The following is a 13547-nucleotide window of genomic DNA, read 5'->3' as shown; positions in this document are numbered from 1 at the left end:
CGCATCCTTCCTGTGCCCTCTAAGAGCAAGCGGCTGCTGTCCCGTCACCCTCACTGGGTGCCAAGGCTCTGGGAATGGTCGAGGGATGGATGAGGCCTTCCCTGACCACCTCGGGCCTCCTCCTCTGGGTCCTAGTCACATGCTGCCTCCCACCACCACCTCTTCCTTGATAGCCATGGGGAGCCCTCCACTGCTCTTCTGGCTGTGACCTTGGCTAGAGAGTATTTTCACTTCTCGGCTTCTGTCCCCCCCCCCCCCCCCGTAAGCCCTTGTTGCTTCAAAGCTTGGGAATTCAGGGCCAAACCCAGGCCCCCAAACAGAGCAGATGTGTCACAAAGGTGCGGTGAGGGTTGGGGGGAGAAGAGGACGCAGGAGTCCTTGCTCTGTACCGGAAGGAGAGGCCTGGGCTAGGCAGGAAAGCTCCTTTCCAGCTCCCTGGCCCCTCAGCCTGCAGGCATAGGCTCGTCACCAGAGAACAAGTTATCAGAGCTAAACTGGAGAAGACTCTGGGGTGGCTTCCAGAGCAGCCCTTCAGACTACCCACTCTGGGCGTGTCTTAGAACCCTGTATCTCCTCTGAAGACTTACAGACAGTTGAAGGCTGTGGCCCTCACATCAGAGACTTCTCAGGTCCTCTTCACCCGGGGGCCACTTGGATGCTTGGGGTGTGGGGAGGGAGTGGTCCCCAAGTCTAGAACTCCCTACCCCCGCCTGGCTTTGCTAGGCCCCTCGCTGGCCCTCAGCCCAACTGGTTCATGGTTCATGGTTGCTTGCAAGACTCCTTCACTCTGTAATGTTCCCCCAAAGCGTTCCTGGGCCCCAGTGCTTGAATTCCACATCCTCTCTCTCTTCCTCCCACTTCTCCGATTCAACTGTCAAACAGTGACACTGAAAAAGAACTGCTGTGCAGTAAGCACAGGGTGGCACCTGAGAGGGGGGAGGAGGGGACACCAGGAAGGGCCTTTGAAGTCAGAGGGTTTGGGGCACCACTAGTCTTTGTTCTTGGCTGTAGTCAGAGGGTTGCTTTCCCAGCCTCTCCCAGGCTGGTTGGTCGGTTCTGGCTCCCTCTTCTCTGCTCTCCCATGAGGACTAGGTGGGATTTCCTGAGGGGGAAGCTCAGTGGAGTTGGGAAGTGGTTGGCTCTGGTGCCAGGATGAGGTGATAACAGCAGGAGCCTGGGGATCCCTGCACACCTGTGCACAGGGACTGGGAGACTGGGCTCTGCCTGGACCTCCCCACAGGAGTGTCTGCGCTGGCAGATCGTGGAGGGGGTGGGAGCGGAGTGGAAAGAGAGCCACCCGCCCCGGGGCCAGCTGTTGATTAGGATCAAGAAAAGGAAGTGAGGATACCACAGGGGCGGGGAGAAGGAAGTAGGCAAAGCCCTCCCCCGTGGGTCTGCTCAGTGTCCTCAGTTCACAGTTTTAGCCTGCTGGCTGTGAGCACACCTCTTGACCCTCACGGTGAGGACCCGGTGGGGTTCTAGAAGTTGGGCAAAGAGCAAAGGAGGCTGGGAGATGGGGGAAGGAAGTTGGTGGGGCAAAAGGGTCAATCAAGGCAGGAAACAAGACCCTGAGGTTCTGTCCAGGTCTCTGGATGGCTTCTCACTTTCCTGACCACTCCTTCTATCTGTTCTTCCCATTCCTGGGGGGTAGGGCACTGGGGGAATCCGTCTTTCTGACTGGGAATTAGGATCCAGTACTTTCCACTTTAGAGAATATAAAGTCCTATTTGGAAGCCCAGTGAGCAAGCTGATGCTTAGTGGTCATGTGACCTTGGCCAAGTGACCCGAGTCTCAGATTCCCCACCGGCTTCCTCCTCCCTTCCTCCCTTCTCTTTGTCAGGAAGACCCAGCCCTGTGAAGTACTTGGTCCACAGTCCCAGTGCTTGGAGAAGTCTGGGAGTGAGAGCTAGGGAGCCCCACCTGGTGGTGAAAGTGGAAGGGAGGCTGAGTCTGTCTGTCTGTCTAGGCCTCTTCCTTCCTCCCCTTCCTTTTTCCAGTCAGCCATCATCTTTTTTGGGAAGTTCCACTCAGGCAGTGGAGAGAGTCTAGGAGTCACTCCCAGCAGCCCAGCATGGGCAAAGTTCCTCATTTCAGAAGGCGCAGAGAATGGTGGTCATGCCTAGACCCTGGCCAGAGGTGGAGAGGCGTCTCACCTGTGGTCCTATCTATGGCCTAAGATTTCTCCCTCCCTGCCTCTCTCCCCTTGATACGGGGCTTTTCCTCACCATTTCCATCCCAGGGGCCATGAGCCACAACTCCTGTAGCTTGTGCTCCTGAAGTTCCCAGAAGTCCTTGTGCCCTGCAGCTCTTGGGGAACCAGAGAGCTGCCAGTCCCCAAAGGCTAAGGCTGTCACCCTGTAACATTCTGGGGTGCTCTGGGTGGATACAGAAAGGATGAGAAGCCCCAGGATGGGAGGTGGCTGTTCCTGATTGCCTCCACCCCCCTCAAATACTGAGGCAGCTTTTCCTTCTGATCCCTGCAAGCCTAGGCTTGTCCTTGGTAGTGTGGGGGAGACAGAGCTCACCAAGGAGGAGCCAGGAAGACACCCAAGGAGGCAGGGTGAAGCCGTGGCATGAAGGATGAGGCACCCCAGAGCGCCCCAGGCTGTACCTCCACGACAGCTGTCCCAGGTGCCCCTTCCTGACCCAGTTTTCCTCCTGCTACCTTTTTGGTGCCTGCAGGTGTTCGGACTTTCCCATACCCCTCCTCACGGTGCAGAGGACCAATGGCACATGCCTGCTCAGCATGGAACTACGCTTACCTTTCCTAGAGTGCCAGGAAGTAGCCCCTGTCCCCCCCCCCCTGTACCCGCTGCTGAGCTCAGTGCCTTGACACAATGACTTCAATCTGAAGGAGATGTCCCCCCTTTCTCCCAAGTCCAGGGCCAGAGGGATGGACACCTGTCCCATAATGGCCTCCCCCCCCCAGGGACCCTTTATGTCCTCCCACTGTGCTGCCATTGATGCACATGGTTAGTGTCTCCCCCACCCCCCACCCCCAGCACATTAGTGGCTGTCCCCTCCAGTCCCTTGCTGAGCTCTCTCAGCCTGCTCAGGAGAAGCTGGACCTTCTCCCTTTCCTGGTAACTGCTCAGGAGAAGCTGGACCTTCTCCCTTTCCTGGTGACCTTCCCCAGTTTGTGGGAGGCAGAGGGGCGACTTGTTCTCTTCTGCCTGGTAATTATCTTCCTTTAGTGTGGGGGATGCCCAAGGCTTGGCCTCAGGCTGTGGGGGAGCAGAGGAGGAGCTGGAAGAGCAGCTTACAACAGCTGTGGGGAGGGACCAGGCCAGTTCACACTTGGAAGCTGGGATGCCAGGACCAGCCCTCCTGCCTCCCTCCGTCTCCCTCAGCCTCTCTTGGCCTCCCTCGGCCTCCCGGCCAGCTCACTCCACACTGAGATGGTAAGCTTCAAGACCTCGGGGTGTTCTAGGCAGAGGATGTGGGTTTGCCTGTGGGGGTGGCTTCTGGGGGAAAAGTGTATTTTTGCTGAATAAGGAATCTCGGCCTGGGTGTGGGGGTCGGGGTGGGGCGCTGCTTCCTTAACCTCTTCCTAGCCTATCTCCCATCCCCAAGGCTGCCCTAACAGGGTAAGGCTGGTAGCAGGGCCTTCTACAGCCTAAAACCTCCCCAAGGCTGGGTTCATAGGACTAGCCACGAAGCATGTTCTGTCTCCACAGGCCTCTCTCTTAGCGACTTTGGGATCCAATCCTTTGCACACACACACACACACACACACACACACACACACACACACACACACAAACACCCTGCCCCATGCACTCTTTATGTCCGCTATGCAGATTCTGAAGTAAGATGCTCTACCTATCCTGGCTCCTCACAGAGACTCTGCTACAAGAAACAGAGTGAAGTGTCCCCAGGTGAGATGGGGTTGATAAAGGACCAGCTTAGGACCTCTCCCCTGCATCTTGGCCAGACTGAGGCCTGAGACACCCCCACACACCGCTTTCTCTGGTTGCTAGCTCCACTCCCTGCCTCATTCAGAAGTCTCTCTCTCTCTCTCTCTCTCTCTCTCTCTCTCTCTCTCTCTCTCTCTCTCACACACACACACACACACACACACACACACACACACACACACACAGCCTGGAAAACTTGATGAGTCTGCAGTGCTAAGTTTCCAGGACCCCATCCAGGCCGGTGGGCGGCTCTGAGGTTTGGGGCTGGATGGAGCTGTGGTAGGGGGTGGGGCGGGCAGTAGCCCCTGGTGCCAGGCAGAGGGAGGAGGCAGGCAGGCACCAGGCACAGCTCGTTTCTGGTGCAGGCCTGAGCTACTTGCTGAAGTGGGCTAGTCTGCCTTGGTGTTCAGAGTCTGTAGCTCTGTCTGTCTGCACAGCCTCCCCCTCCCCCCCCCCCCAAGCTCACTGAGTTCTGGGCTTCCTTCCCAGGGCTCTGAGCCTTTGACTCGCTCCTTCCCTTCCCACGGCTGAGTTGGCACAGGAGCACCTGAGCGAGCTGCACCAGGTGAGCAGCTGGCTGTGGGTGGGTACAGCAGCAGAGCTGAGCTCCTGTGTCATAGGTTGGCCAGGCCTCGGCTGGGTCTCTGTGGTGTCTGAGGACTCGGGAGAGGGCAGGGGAGCCAGGTGGGTCCTGCTGACTGAAGTAGGAGAGAGAGAGAGAAGAAAACCCCAGGGTGCCAATCACTCCCAGAAGCTTCGGAGCATAGAGGACTTGAACTAGGGATGGGAAACACCCTGTGCCTTCTCTGCTTGATGGAGTCAGAAGTCCCGGGTTCAAGACCAGCTTCTTTCCTCACACACACACCCATGCATGTGTGGACCCCGGGCTGGACCCTCTCAATGTCAGTTTCCGCATCTGAGCAGTGAGCTGTGAGAGACGGGCTCCAGGGGCCAGGCCAGCTCTCTGCACACGATGTTCCTCTGTGCCTGGGACTACTGGAGCAGGTTAGGCAAAGGGGCCACACACAGCTGGCTCGCCCACCTCATGTACTCAGGATGCCACCCTCGTGCCTGCCTTGAAACCTCCCCCCTGGAAACCCTGACACGATCTCTCAGGAAGGCACAGGGGAAGGGACGAATGGATACCAAGGCCTGTTCTGGAGACAGTGTGGGGGAACCAGGCACTTCTGCTCTGTGTATTTGTTTGCAAGGTCCCTGCAAGTCTTCTCCAAGAACACAGGGCAGTTTTTCTTCCTGGAGAGCTGACTGCTGACAGCCAGTGGAGGTGACAGAAGCAGAGGGAGGAGGTGGGCTTGTGGACCACCTGAGAGTTGGCAGCTAGTGCCCTTAGGGCCTAGGAAGTCCTTAGGAAGAGCAAACTTTCCCAGAGCAGGCTGGGTTGGGGTCAGGATGTGCTGCCTATCTGAAAGTCCACGCATCCCACCCTGGCCTGCCTGCCACCGGGGCAAAGGGAGAGCGAGGGGGCCTAGTCCTTCCTCCCAATTTCGCCTCTGCAGACTTTATGAAGATGAGGCCCCCGATTCTGTTAGCTGCCCTCCTCTGGCTCCCTGGCTTTCTGGCCCAGGTAAGGTGGGCATGGGGTGGGGTGGGGTGGGTGGGCGTGTTCTCTGGGGGCATGTCTAGGCTTCCCACCTCTCTATGGGGCTCCACAGCTGGTCTTCATTATGGCAGAGGGAAACCGCTCCCTTCCCTCCCAGGCCAGCACAGAAGCCCGGAGGACAAAAAAAAAAAAAAAAAAAAAAAAAAAAAAATTGTTCCAGCCTTCCAGGCTGCTGGCTACTGCCTGCTGCCGCCCGTACAGTGCTTTCAGGAAACGTCTCTTCAGTAGTGTGTAGCAGTCAGTGTGTGGGAGTCAGACACACAGGGAATCTTCTCTCTGGTCTGGATCCTCACTCCATGGGCTTTCCCAGAGGCCAGTGCTCCAGAGGCCTCGACACATCTGCTTCCTCCATCCCTCTCCTCCCCGCAGGAAGATGTCTGCTCATCCTTGGACGGGAGCCCAGACGGGCAGGGTGGAGGTAGGTGTCTTTGAGAGAGGGAGAAGGCTCTGGATGTGGGCAGTAGGTGGGTCATAGGGCTGATTTCGCCACTAGACCCTGCCTGCCCCTGGTCCCTTGACTTATCTTCCCTTTTCAGGGCAGAAAGGGTACTGGGTGAATGAAATGTACCCACCCCTGTCCCCCAGGTCCACCTCTGAGTGTGAACGTCAGCAGCCGTGGAAAGCCTACCAGCCTGTTTCTGAGCTGGGTAGCTGCAGAGCCAGGTGGATTTGACTATGCCCTCTGCCTCAGGGGTATGAACTCGTCGGGTTTTCCAGCAGGGCAACAGCTCCAGGCTCACACCAACGAGTCCAGCTTTGAGTTCCATGGCCTGGTGCCAGGGAGTCGCTACCAGCTGGAACTGACTGTCCTCAGACCCTGTTGGCAGAATGTCACAATTACCCTCACTGCCCGAACTGGTATGAAGTCTGCAAGCTGAGGGTGGTTTTACATGGGGTTGGGACAAAAAGTGACAACTGCTCTAGAGGACTAGTAGGGGGACTCGGAGAAACCAAGAGGCAGCTCCTAGGATGGCCAGCGCTTTGTACAGACTTTGTGCTTCTCTTGCCCTTTGGCACAGCCCCAACAGTGGTCCGTGGACTGCAACTGCATAGCACTGGGAGTCCAGCCAGCCTGGAAGCCTCATGGAGCGATGCCTCTGGGGAGCAAGACAGCTACCAACTTCTCCTCTACCACCTGGAATCCCAAACTCTGGCATGTAATGTCTCTGTGTCCCCTGACACCCTGTCTTACAATTTTGGCGACCTCTTGCCAGGTAGTCAGTATGTTTTGGAGGTTATCACCTGGGCTGGCAGTCTCCATGCGAAGACTAGCATCCTCCAATGGACAGGTAAGTTGGCCAGGGACCCAGGTAGCAGCTAGACTAGGGGGAAGTGAGAGTGCTGTTGAGTCTGGAACTTCGTAGGTGATGTGTCCCAGTGTGGCTAGGTGTCTGGGATCCCTCATGCTAAAACTGTGGTGTGAGCATCTTGCTCCGGAGTCCTTTCTCAAGCCTGGCTTCCTCTGTCTATGCTTCCTGCAGAGCCTGTACCTCCTGATCACCTAACACTACGTGCCTTGGGTACCAATAGCCTGCAAGCCTTCTGGAACAGCTCTCAAGGGGCCTCCTGGTTTCATCTGATACTTACAGACCTCCTAGAGGGTACCAACCTGACCACAGTGGTCAGACAGGGGGCCTCAACCCACACCTTCCTTCGCCTGTCTCCGGGTACACCTTACCAGTTGAAGATCTGTGCTGCTGCTGGGCCCCACCAGATTTGGGGACCCAATGCCACCGAGTGGACCTGTGAGTGCCAAGGAGACACACAGAGGCTGTTCCATTCTCCTCTGGCCAAGTAGTGAAGAGCTGGGTTTCCTCCAAGCCCTGGAAGGGTGTGGCCCTCTGGTTGACTTGTGATAGCCTGAGGGAATAGTAGTGGTTATGATCAATTGAGCTCTCTCCAGGTAGACTCTGGGCCTGCTACTTCCTGGGAGCGGTTTCGTTGAATCCCCAAAGAGCCTGGATAAAGGTCTCGCTGCTCTATATTACTCTAGGCACAGAGAGAGCAAATCGTACTGTGCATGAGTGTGGTTGACTCTGAACCTAGGCTGGACACCTGCCTCTCCCATCACGACACCATGTTTTCACTGTGAGAAAGAGTGGCATGGTGGTTAACAGTTTCTGCTACCTGTTGGCTGTGTGTCTCTGGGCATGTTGTTTACCTTCTGTGGGTTTTAGTTAGGGTTAGTGTTGTGGGAGGGAGGTACCCTGTACAGAATCCTCCGGGCCATGCTGGCCTGCGCAGGTATGAGTACTTGATATACCCTTGTTTCTGTTACGGTTGCGTTGCCCATGGCTGGTTGGTAGCTGTCAGGACTTGGCATTCATTTGGAGTATGAAGAGCGAAGCTGGTAATTCCCAAATAAGAGGCTGGCAGGTATGTGTAGTGGTTAGATCACAGAATGAGTTTTCTCACACACTGTATCTACCCATGTCTCCTCAGATCCCTCTGACCCATCAGACCTGGTGCTGACCCCCTTACAGAACGAGCTCTGGGCAAGCTGGAAGGCAGGGCTGGGAGCCCGGGATGGCTATGTACTGAAGTTAAGTGGGCCAGCGGAGAGTACAAATACCCTGGGTCCCGAGGAGTGCAATGCTGTCTTCCCAGGGCCCCTGCCTCCAGGACACTACACTTTGGGGCTAAAGGTTCTAGCTGGGCCGTATGATGCCTGGGTAGAGGGCAGTATCTGGCTGGCTGGTGAGTCTGGTTGGAACAGGGCAGGGGCTGGGGGCTTGCATAGGGGATCTGCAACCATAGGGACCAGGGACCTCACCCTCTGGGGGCCTGCTGATTCTCCAGAATCTGCTGCACTTCCCAGGGAGGTCCCTGGTGCCAGACTGTGGCTAAATGGACTGGAAGCTGCCAAGCAACCTGGGAGACGGGCGCTGCTCTATTCTGCTGATGCCCCAGGCCTCCTAGGGAACATCTCTGTGTCCTCTGGTGCCACTCATGTCACCTTCTGTGGCTTGGTACCCGGAGCCCACTACAGGGTGGACATTGTCTCATCCATGGGAGACGTCACTCAGAGCATCACAGACTACACAAGTGAGTGCCAGCGTGTGAGTCCATTGGGCCTGGGTCTGGAGGGAGGGATTCAGGAGAGCTGGGCAGATGGTATCATAGGGCTACAACATGGCCTCTTGCCAAATCGCCCCCTCTTCAGGTCCCCTGCCACCTCAGTCTCTGGAGGTCATCAGCCGGAGCAGCCCATCTGACCTGACTATTGGTTGGGCTCCAGCGCCAGGGCAGCTGGAAGGTTATAAGGTCACCTGGCACCAGGATGGCAGCCAGAGGTCACCTGACGACCTCGTTGACTTGGGCCCTGACATTTCGAGCCTGACCCTGAAATCTCTGGTACCTGGTTCCTGCTACACCGTGTCAGCATGGGCCTGGGCTGGGAACCTCAGCTCTGACTCTCGGAAGATTCATAGCTGCACCCGTGAGTTCCTGACTTGTCCCCAGGGGGCTGCCCGGCACTGGGCATGTGGCCTTGTGTCCTGACTTGTCCCCAGGGGGCTGCCCGGCACTGGGCATGTGGCCTTGTGTCCTCTGCTCTCTGCTCTCCTCTGTGGTGTGAGTGAAAATAGAGGTCTTTCCTGAATCAAGCACCTTCTACTTCCGATCATGTGGTTGGCTAGCCATGCCTACCCATCTATGTGCCCCCTCACGCCCCCTCTCCTGCCCACCCATTCATGCATCCCTCTGCCTCTTTATTCCTCCTTACGAATATCTATTTAATGCCACTCATTGCTAAGGCTAGATTATGAGCAAGTCCAGACAGGAAGACTGACAAACACAGTTCATATGCTGATGACGTAATGATTTTACACATCATATTATAACAAATATAGATTAGTAGGGATATGCATGACGTATGAACTATTTTCTTATACTTTAAAATGGCTGACTATCAGGAATTTTATTGTGGCTTGACTAGATCTTTTCAGACTCATAGACAGACACTAGTGTAGGGGGTCAGGGCAGGGTTCCCAGAGAGGGAACAGGGATGAACATGTGGCTAGAAGAACATGTGGCTAGACAGGATGATGGGTGGAGGGCCTGAGTTTACCAAGGGCCCACAGGTTAGAGGCATTTTGACAGACACTACATCAAACCCATCAGTGAATGGGGGATAGTGGGGTCCTGAAGCAAGAGAAGTAAACCGGACATATGTTTAGGGAACTGGCATAACTCAAGGTAGGAGGCAGGCATAAGGCAAGAGTCAAGGGTCAAGGGGTAGGGGGCAGGGGGCAGGGGCAGGGAGCAAGAGACAGGGAACGGGGGCAGGGAACAGAGGGCAGGGGGCAGGGGGCAGGGGCAGGTGCCAGGGGGCAGGGGGCAGGGGGGCAGGGGGCAAGGGGCAGGGGGCGGGGGGCAGGGGGCAGGGGCAGGTGTTGGGTCCCATCTCTGCAAGAGGTTTTCCTGGGCAGGCAAAACAGCCATCTTAGAGTCTTCTGGAAGTTGGAACTTGGGGAGCGTGGAAGACAATTTTACATTGTCCTGACTGTCTCTTCTTGTCCTCAAAGGCCCCGCTCCTCCCACCAACCTGAGCCTGGACTTTGCCCGCCAGCCTGCAGCACTGAGGGCTTCCTGGTGTCACCCACCCGGTGGCAGGGATGCCTTTCAGTTACGGCTTTACAGGCTGAGGCCCCTGACACTGGAAAGTGAGGAGATTCTATCCCGGGAGGCCCAGAACTTCTCCTGGGCCCAGCTGCCTGCAGGCTGTGAATTCCAGGTACAGCTGTCTACCTTGTGGGGGTTGGAGGAGAGCAGCAGTACCAATGCCACAGGCTGGACACGTGAGTCTTCCTCTGGCACCCTCTCCTTCCCCAGTCTTTAGCTCTCAGGGACTCTGAGACTGTGAGAAGTCAGCTAGACTGTCTGTGGGGTCTGCCTCAGGTGGCCTTAGACCTCTGTCGGGGCCTGCCTCCTGGTCCTGAGGCACCAGGAAATTTCTCACAGGTCCCTCTAGAGACTCCTGCGTTTGTGCCCTTTCACAGTGCCACACCATTCTTGGGATGTCCCTCTAATGCCGTCTGGGTGTGAGCCATTAATAACAATATGCTCCTTGCATATCGTCCTCCCCATGTTCTCTTGTGTACCCACCGTGACAAGTTTAGGAGCTGACACTGTGGTCACCTCGATTATAGGCGAGAGAACTGAGGCACAAAGAGAGAAGACAACCTTTTCTAGTCTCCTTAGCCTTACAAGGAAAGCTGGGAGTTTTGTTCAGGTAGCATGAACAGAATAGTTTCTCTGATATAGCCAACTTTGCACAGCAGGGGCAGGGCACAGAAACACAGAAGTGCAGAGTATATTTGAGCACCCCACAAAGAGCTCCCAGGGCCTGCAGAGGTGGGTTTGGAGTTCCCCCTTTCACACCAACCTGATGTCTTGGGCTTGTTCAGCCCACAGAGCTCTTGGGGACAAATAAGGAGGTGGGAGCCCCTGTCCCCAGCATAACCTTCTCCGACATGGGGACTCTCCACGCCTGCCTGTGCCCCCCCTTGACTTCCTTCTCTCCCCTGGGGCACTATCACTGTCCTTTACACGCCCCCCCCCCCCAGAACTGTAGGACCTCAGACACCTGGGGGAGCAAGGTAGAAAGAAGCTTTGCCTGGAAACCAGGAAACCAGGCTGCTAGCTGTGGCTCGGTTCTGAGAGCAAGTCTTTGCTCCCCCAAGCCTCAGTTTCCTTATCTGTAAAGAGGTTCTGTGATGGTGTGACTAGGCCAAGCTCACATGACTCCAGACCCCAGGCTTTGAAGGTGGAGGAGTCAGCCACTAGGCCCCAGATGGCCACCCTCTGACACAGGGGTTTTCAAACTCCTTGGCTGTAGGTTCTGGGAAGGACTATGCATCCATTCCTCCCTCCTGGCCTGCTGAGTTTAGCTTTGCTTCCCAGTGGGAGGTGGCAGGGCCCCAGTGAGTGATAGACTTTGAGACTGTCTCAGTGACTTAACATAGGTGTAAATCTGTTTCAGAGTCTAGTCAGAGGTTCACCTGCTGTCCTGAGCTGCACTGAACTCCTAGGCTCTGGGGCTGAGGATGGGGCGGGAACAGGGATGGTGGTGGGGGAACACTTAGTTTAGGTTATTACATCTCTATCTGTGTCCCCCCATCTACTCTCTCTGCAGCCCCCTCAGCTCCTATGTTGGTAAATGTGACCAGTGAAGCACCCACCCAGCTCCACGTATCTTGGGTCCACGCTTCTGGGGACCGGAACAGCTACCAAGTGACCCTATACCAGGAGAGCGCTCGGACAGCCACCAGCATCGTGGGGAACAAGGCAGACAGCACAAGCTTTTGGGGTTTGACTCCTGGCACTAAGTACAAGGTGGAAGCCATCTCCTGGGCTGGGCCCCTTTACACTGCGGCAGCCAACGTTTCTGCTTGGACCTGTGAGTGGGGCTTGAAAGGCATCGGGTGGGGGAGACCCCTGGGGAGACCCCTGGTCACATTAACTCCACTCCATCCCATTTCTCAGCTCCACACCAATCACCCTGAATGAAGTCAGCCAGCCCCAGCACTGTGTGAGGCATTCTCAGGACTAGGACGAGGGGCCTGGCTGACCTCTGCCTTCTCTCCACAGACCCACTCACGCCCAATGAGCTGCTCGCGTCTATGCAGGCAGGCAGTGCTGTGGTTAACCTGGTCTGGCCCAGTGGTCCCTTGGGGCAAGGGACATGCCATGCCCAACTCTCTGATGCTGGACACCTCTCATGGGAGCAACCACTGTTGCTAGGCCAAGAGCTTCTCATGTTAAGGGATCTTACACCGGGACATACCATTTCATTGTCTGTGAAGTGTCGGGCGGGGCCGCTCCAGGCCTCCACTCACCCTGTGGTGCTGTCTGTAGGTATGTCCCCATCTATCTTAGGTTCTCTTAAGACCTGTGGATGTCTTCAAGGGAAGAGTAGTATGCCCAAGAGGCTTGCTCTTCTCTGCTCTTCCCAGACAGATGTCTGGCTCACCCCTGTCCCAGTTTATTCCTCTTCAGATGGGCAAGGGTGCCCCAAAGACAAGTTGTTTCCCCATGATGCTGCTGTCCCTTCCATGGCCATAAATGTCAGCCCTTTGTGTCCTCTTGTTTTGAGAGTCCCTGACACTCACCCAACACTGATGCCTAACAACGTGAGCGTTCTGTTTCTTCAGAGCCTGGCCCTGTGGAAGATGTGCTCTGTCAACCCGAGGCCACCTACCTGTCCCTGAACTGGACGATGCCTGCTGGAGATGTGGCTGTCTGTCTGGTGGTGGTAGAGCAGCTGGTGCCGGGAGGGAGCGCTCATTTTGTCTTCCAGGTCAACACCTCGGAGGATGCGCTTCTGCTGCCCAACTTGACGCCCACCACTTCTTACCGCCTTAGCCTCACTGTGCTGGGCAGGAATCGCCAGTGGAGCCGGGCGGTTACCCTGGTGTGCACTACTTCTGCCGAGGGTAGGCACTTCCCATGGTTTCCTGTTCACCTAGTCTCCCTTGTCTACTGTCCACTGGTACAGTCCCTCCACTGAGCTTGGCTGCCTGCGGCTCTCCTTGCCCACAGACCTGGCCCCTTCCTCTGACTCCTGTCCTGTATTTTGGAGCATCGTGCTCTAATACCCTAACTCAAGAACCCTCCCAGGCCTTATTTAATTGTTCACGAGCCATTTGTGTTGCCAGGTGTCATGAGAATGCTGGGTAGTGCTGGTGTGCCCTGAAAGACTGATTGTTAGTGCTGGGTCAAAGCCTTTGTTTCCTTTTCCCTAGTTTGGCACCCCCCAGAGCTAGCTGAAGCTCCCCAGGTGGAGCTGGGGACAGGGATGGGTGTGACAGTCACGCGCGGCATGTTTGGTAAAGATGACGGGCAGATCCAGTGGTATGGCATAATTGCCACCATCAACATGACACGTGAGTTCTGGGCTTGCAAGGGTTGGGAAGAGCATGTGTGTGCAGGGAAGGGTCGGGGAGAGCATGTGTGTGCAGGGGAGGGTCAGGGAGAGCATGTGTGTGCAGGGGAGGGTCGGGGAGAGC

At 56.2% G+C, this 13547-nt stretch overlaps 1 protein-coding gene across 1 annotated transcript in view; it reads left to right on the top strand.

Annotated features, from left to right (window-relative positions):
- The first annotated feature begins 22 nt into the window (after positions 1 to 22).
- LOC110321545 (receptor-type tyrosine-protein phosphatase V) overlaps positions 23 to 13547 on the top strand; it is a 24002-nt gene continuing 10477 nt past the window's right edge. Inside the window, exons 1-18 of the mRNA XM_021197843.1 lie at positions 23 to 77; positions 2683 to 3061; positions 3099 to 3401; positions 3801 to 3878; positions 4407 to 4482; positions 5435 to 5502; positions 5908 to 5956; positions 6124 to 6396; positions 6558 to 6827; positions 7020 to 7283; positions 7981 to 8235; positions 8338 to 8583; positions 8702 to 8977; positions 10065 to 10337; positions 11675 to 11938; positions 12130 to 12396; positions 12693 to 12974; positions 13284 to 13424. Of these exons, the coding sequence (XP_021053502.1) occupies positions 5440 to 5502; positions 5908 to 5956; positions 6124 to 6396; positions 6558 to 6827; positions 7020 to 7283; positions 7981 to 8235; positions 8338 to 8583; positions 8702 to 8977; positions 10065 to 10337; positions 11675 to 11938; positions 12130 to 12396; positions 12693 to 12974; positions 13284 to 13424 (2923 nt within the window). The 5' untranslated portion in view covers positions 23 to 77; positions 2683 to 3061; positions 3099 to 3401; ... (1 more) ...; positions 4407 to 4482; positions 5435 to 5439. The remainder of the gene's footprint in view (positions 78 to 2682; positions 3062 to 3098; positions 3402 to 3800; positions 3879 to 4406; positions 4483 to 5434; positions 5503 to 5907; positions 5957 to 6123; positions 6397 to 6557; positions 6828 to 7019; positions 7284 to 7980; positions 8236 to 8337; positions 8584 to 8701; positions 8978 to 10064; positions 10338 to 11674; positions 11939 to 12129; positions 12397 to 12692; positions 12975 to 13283; positions 13425 to 13547) is intronic.

Source organism: Mus pahari, chromosome 5 (assembly GCF_900095145.1).
Source record: "Mus pahari chromosome 5, PAHARI_EIJ_v1.1, whole genome shotgun sequence".
Taxonomy (NCBI): domain Eukaryota; kingdom Metazoa; phylum Chordata; class Mammalia; order Rodentia; family Muridae; genus Mus; species Mus pahari.
This window is presented reverse-complemented; position numbering and strand designations above follow the sequence as displayed.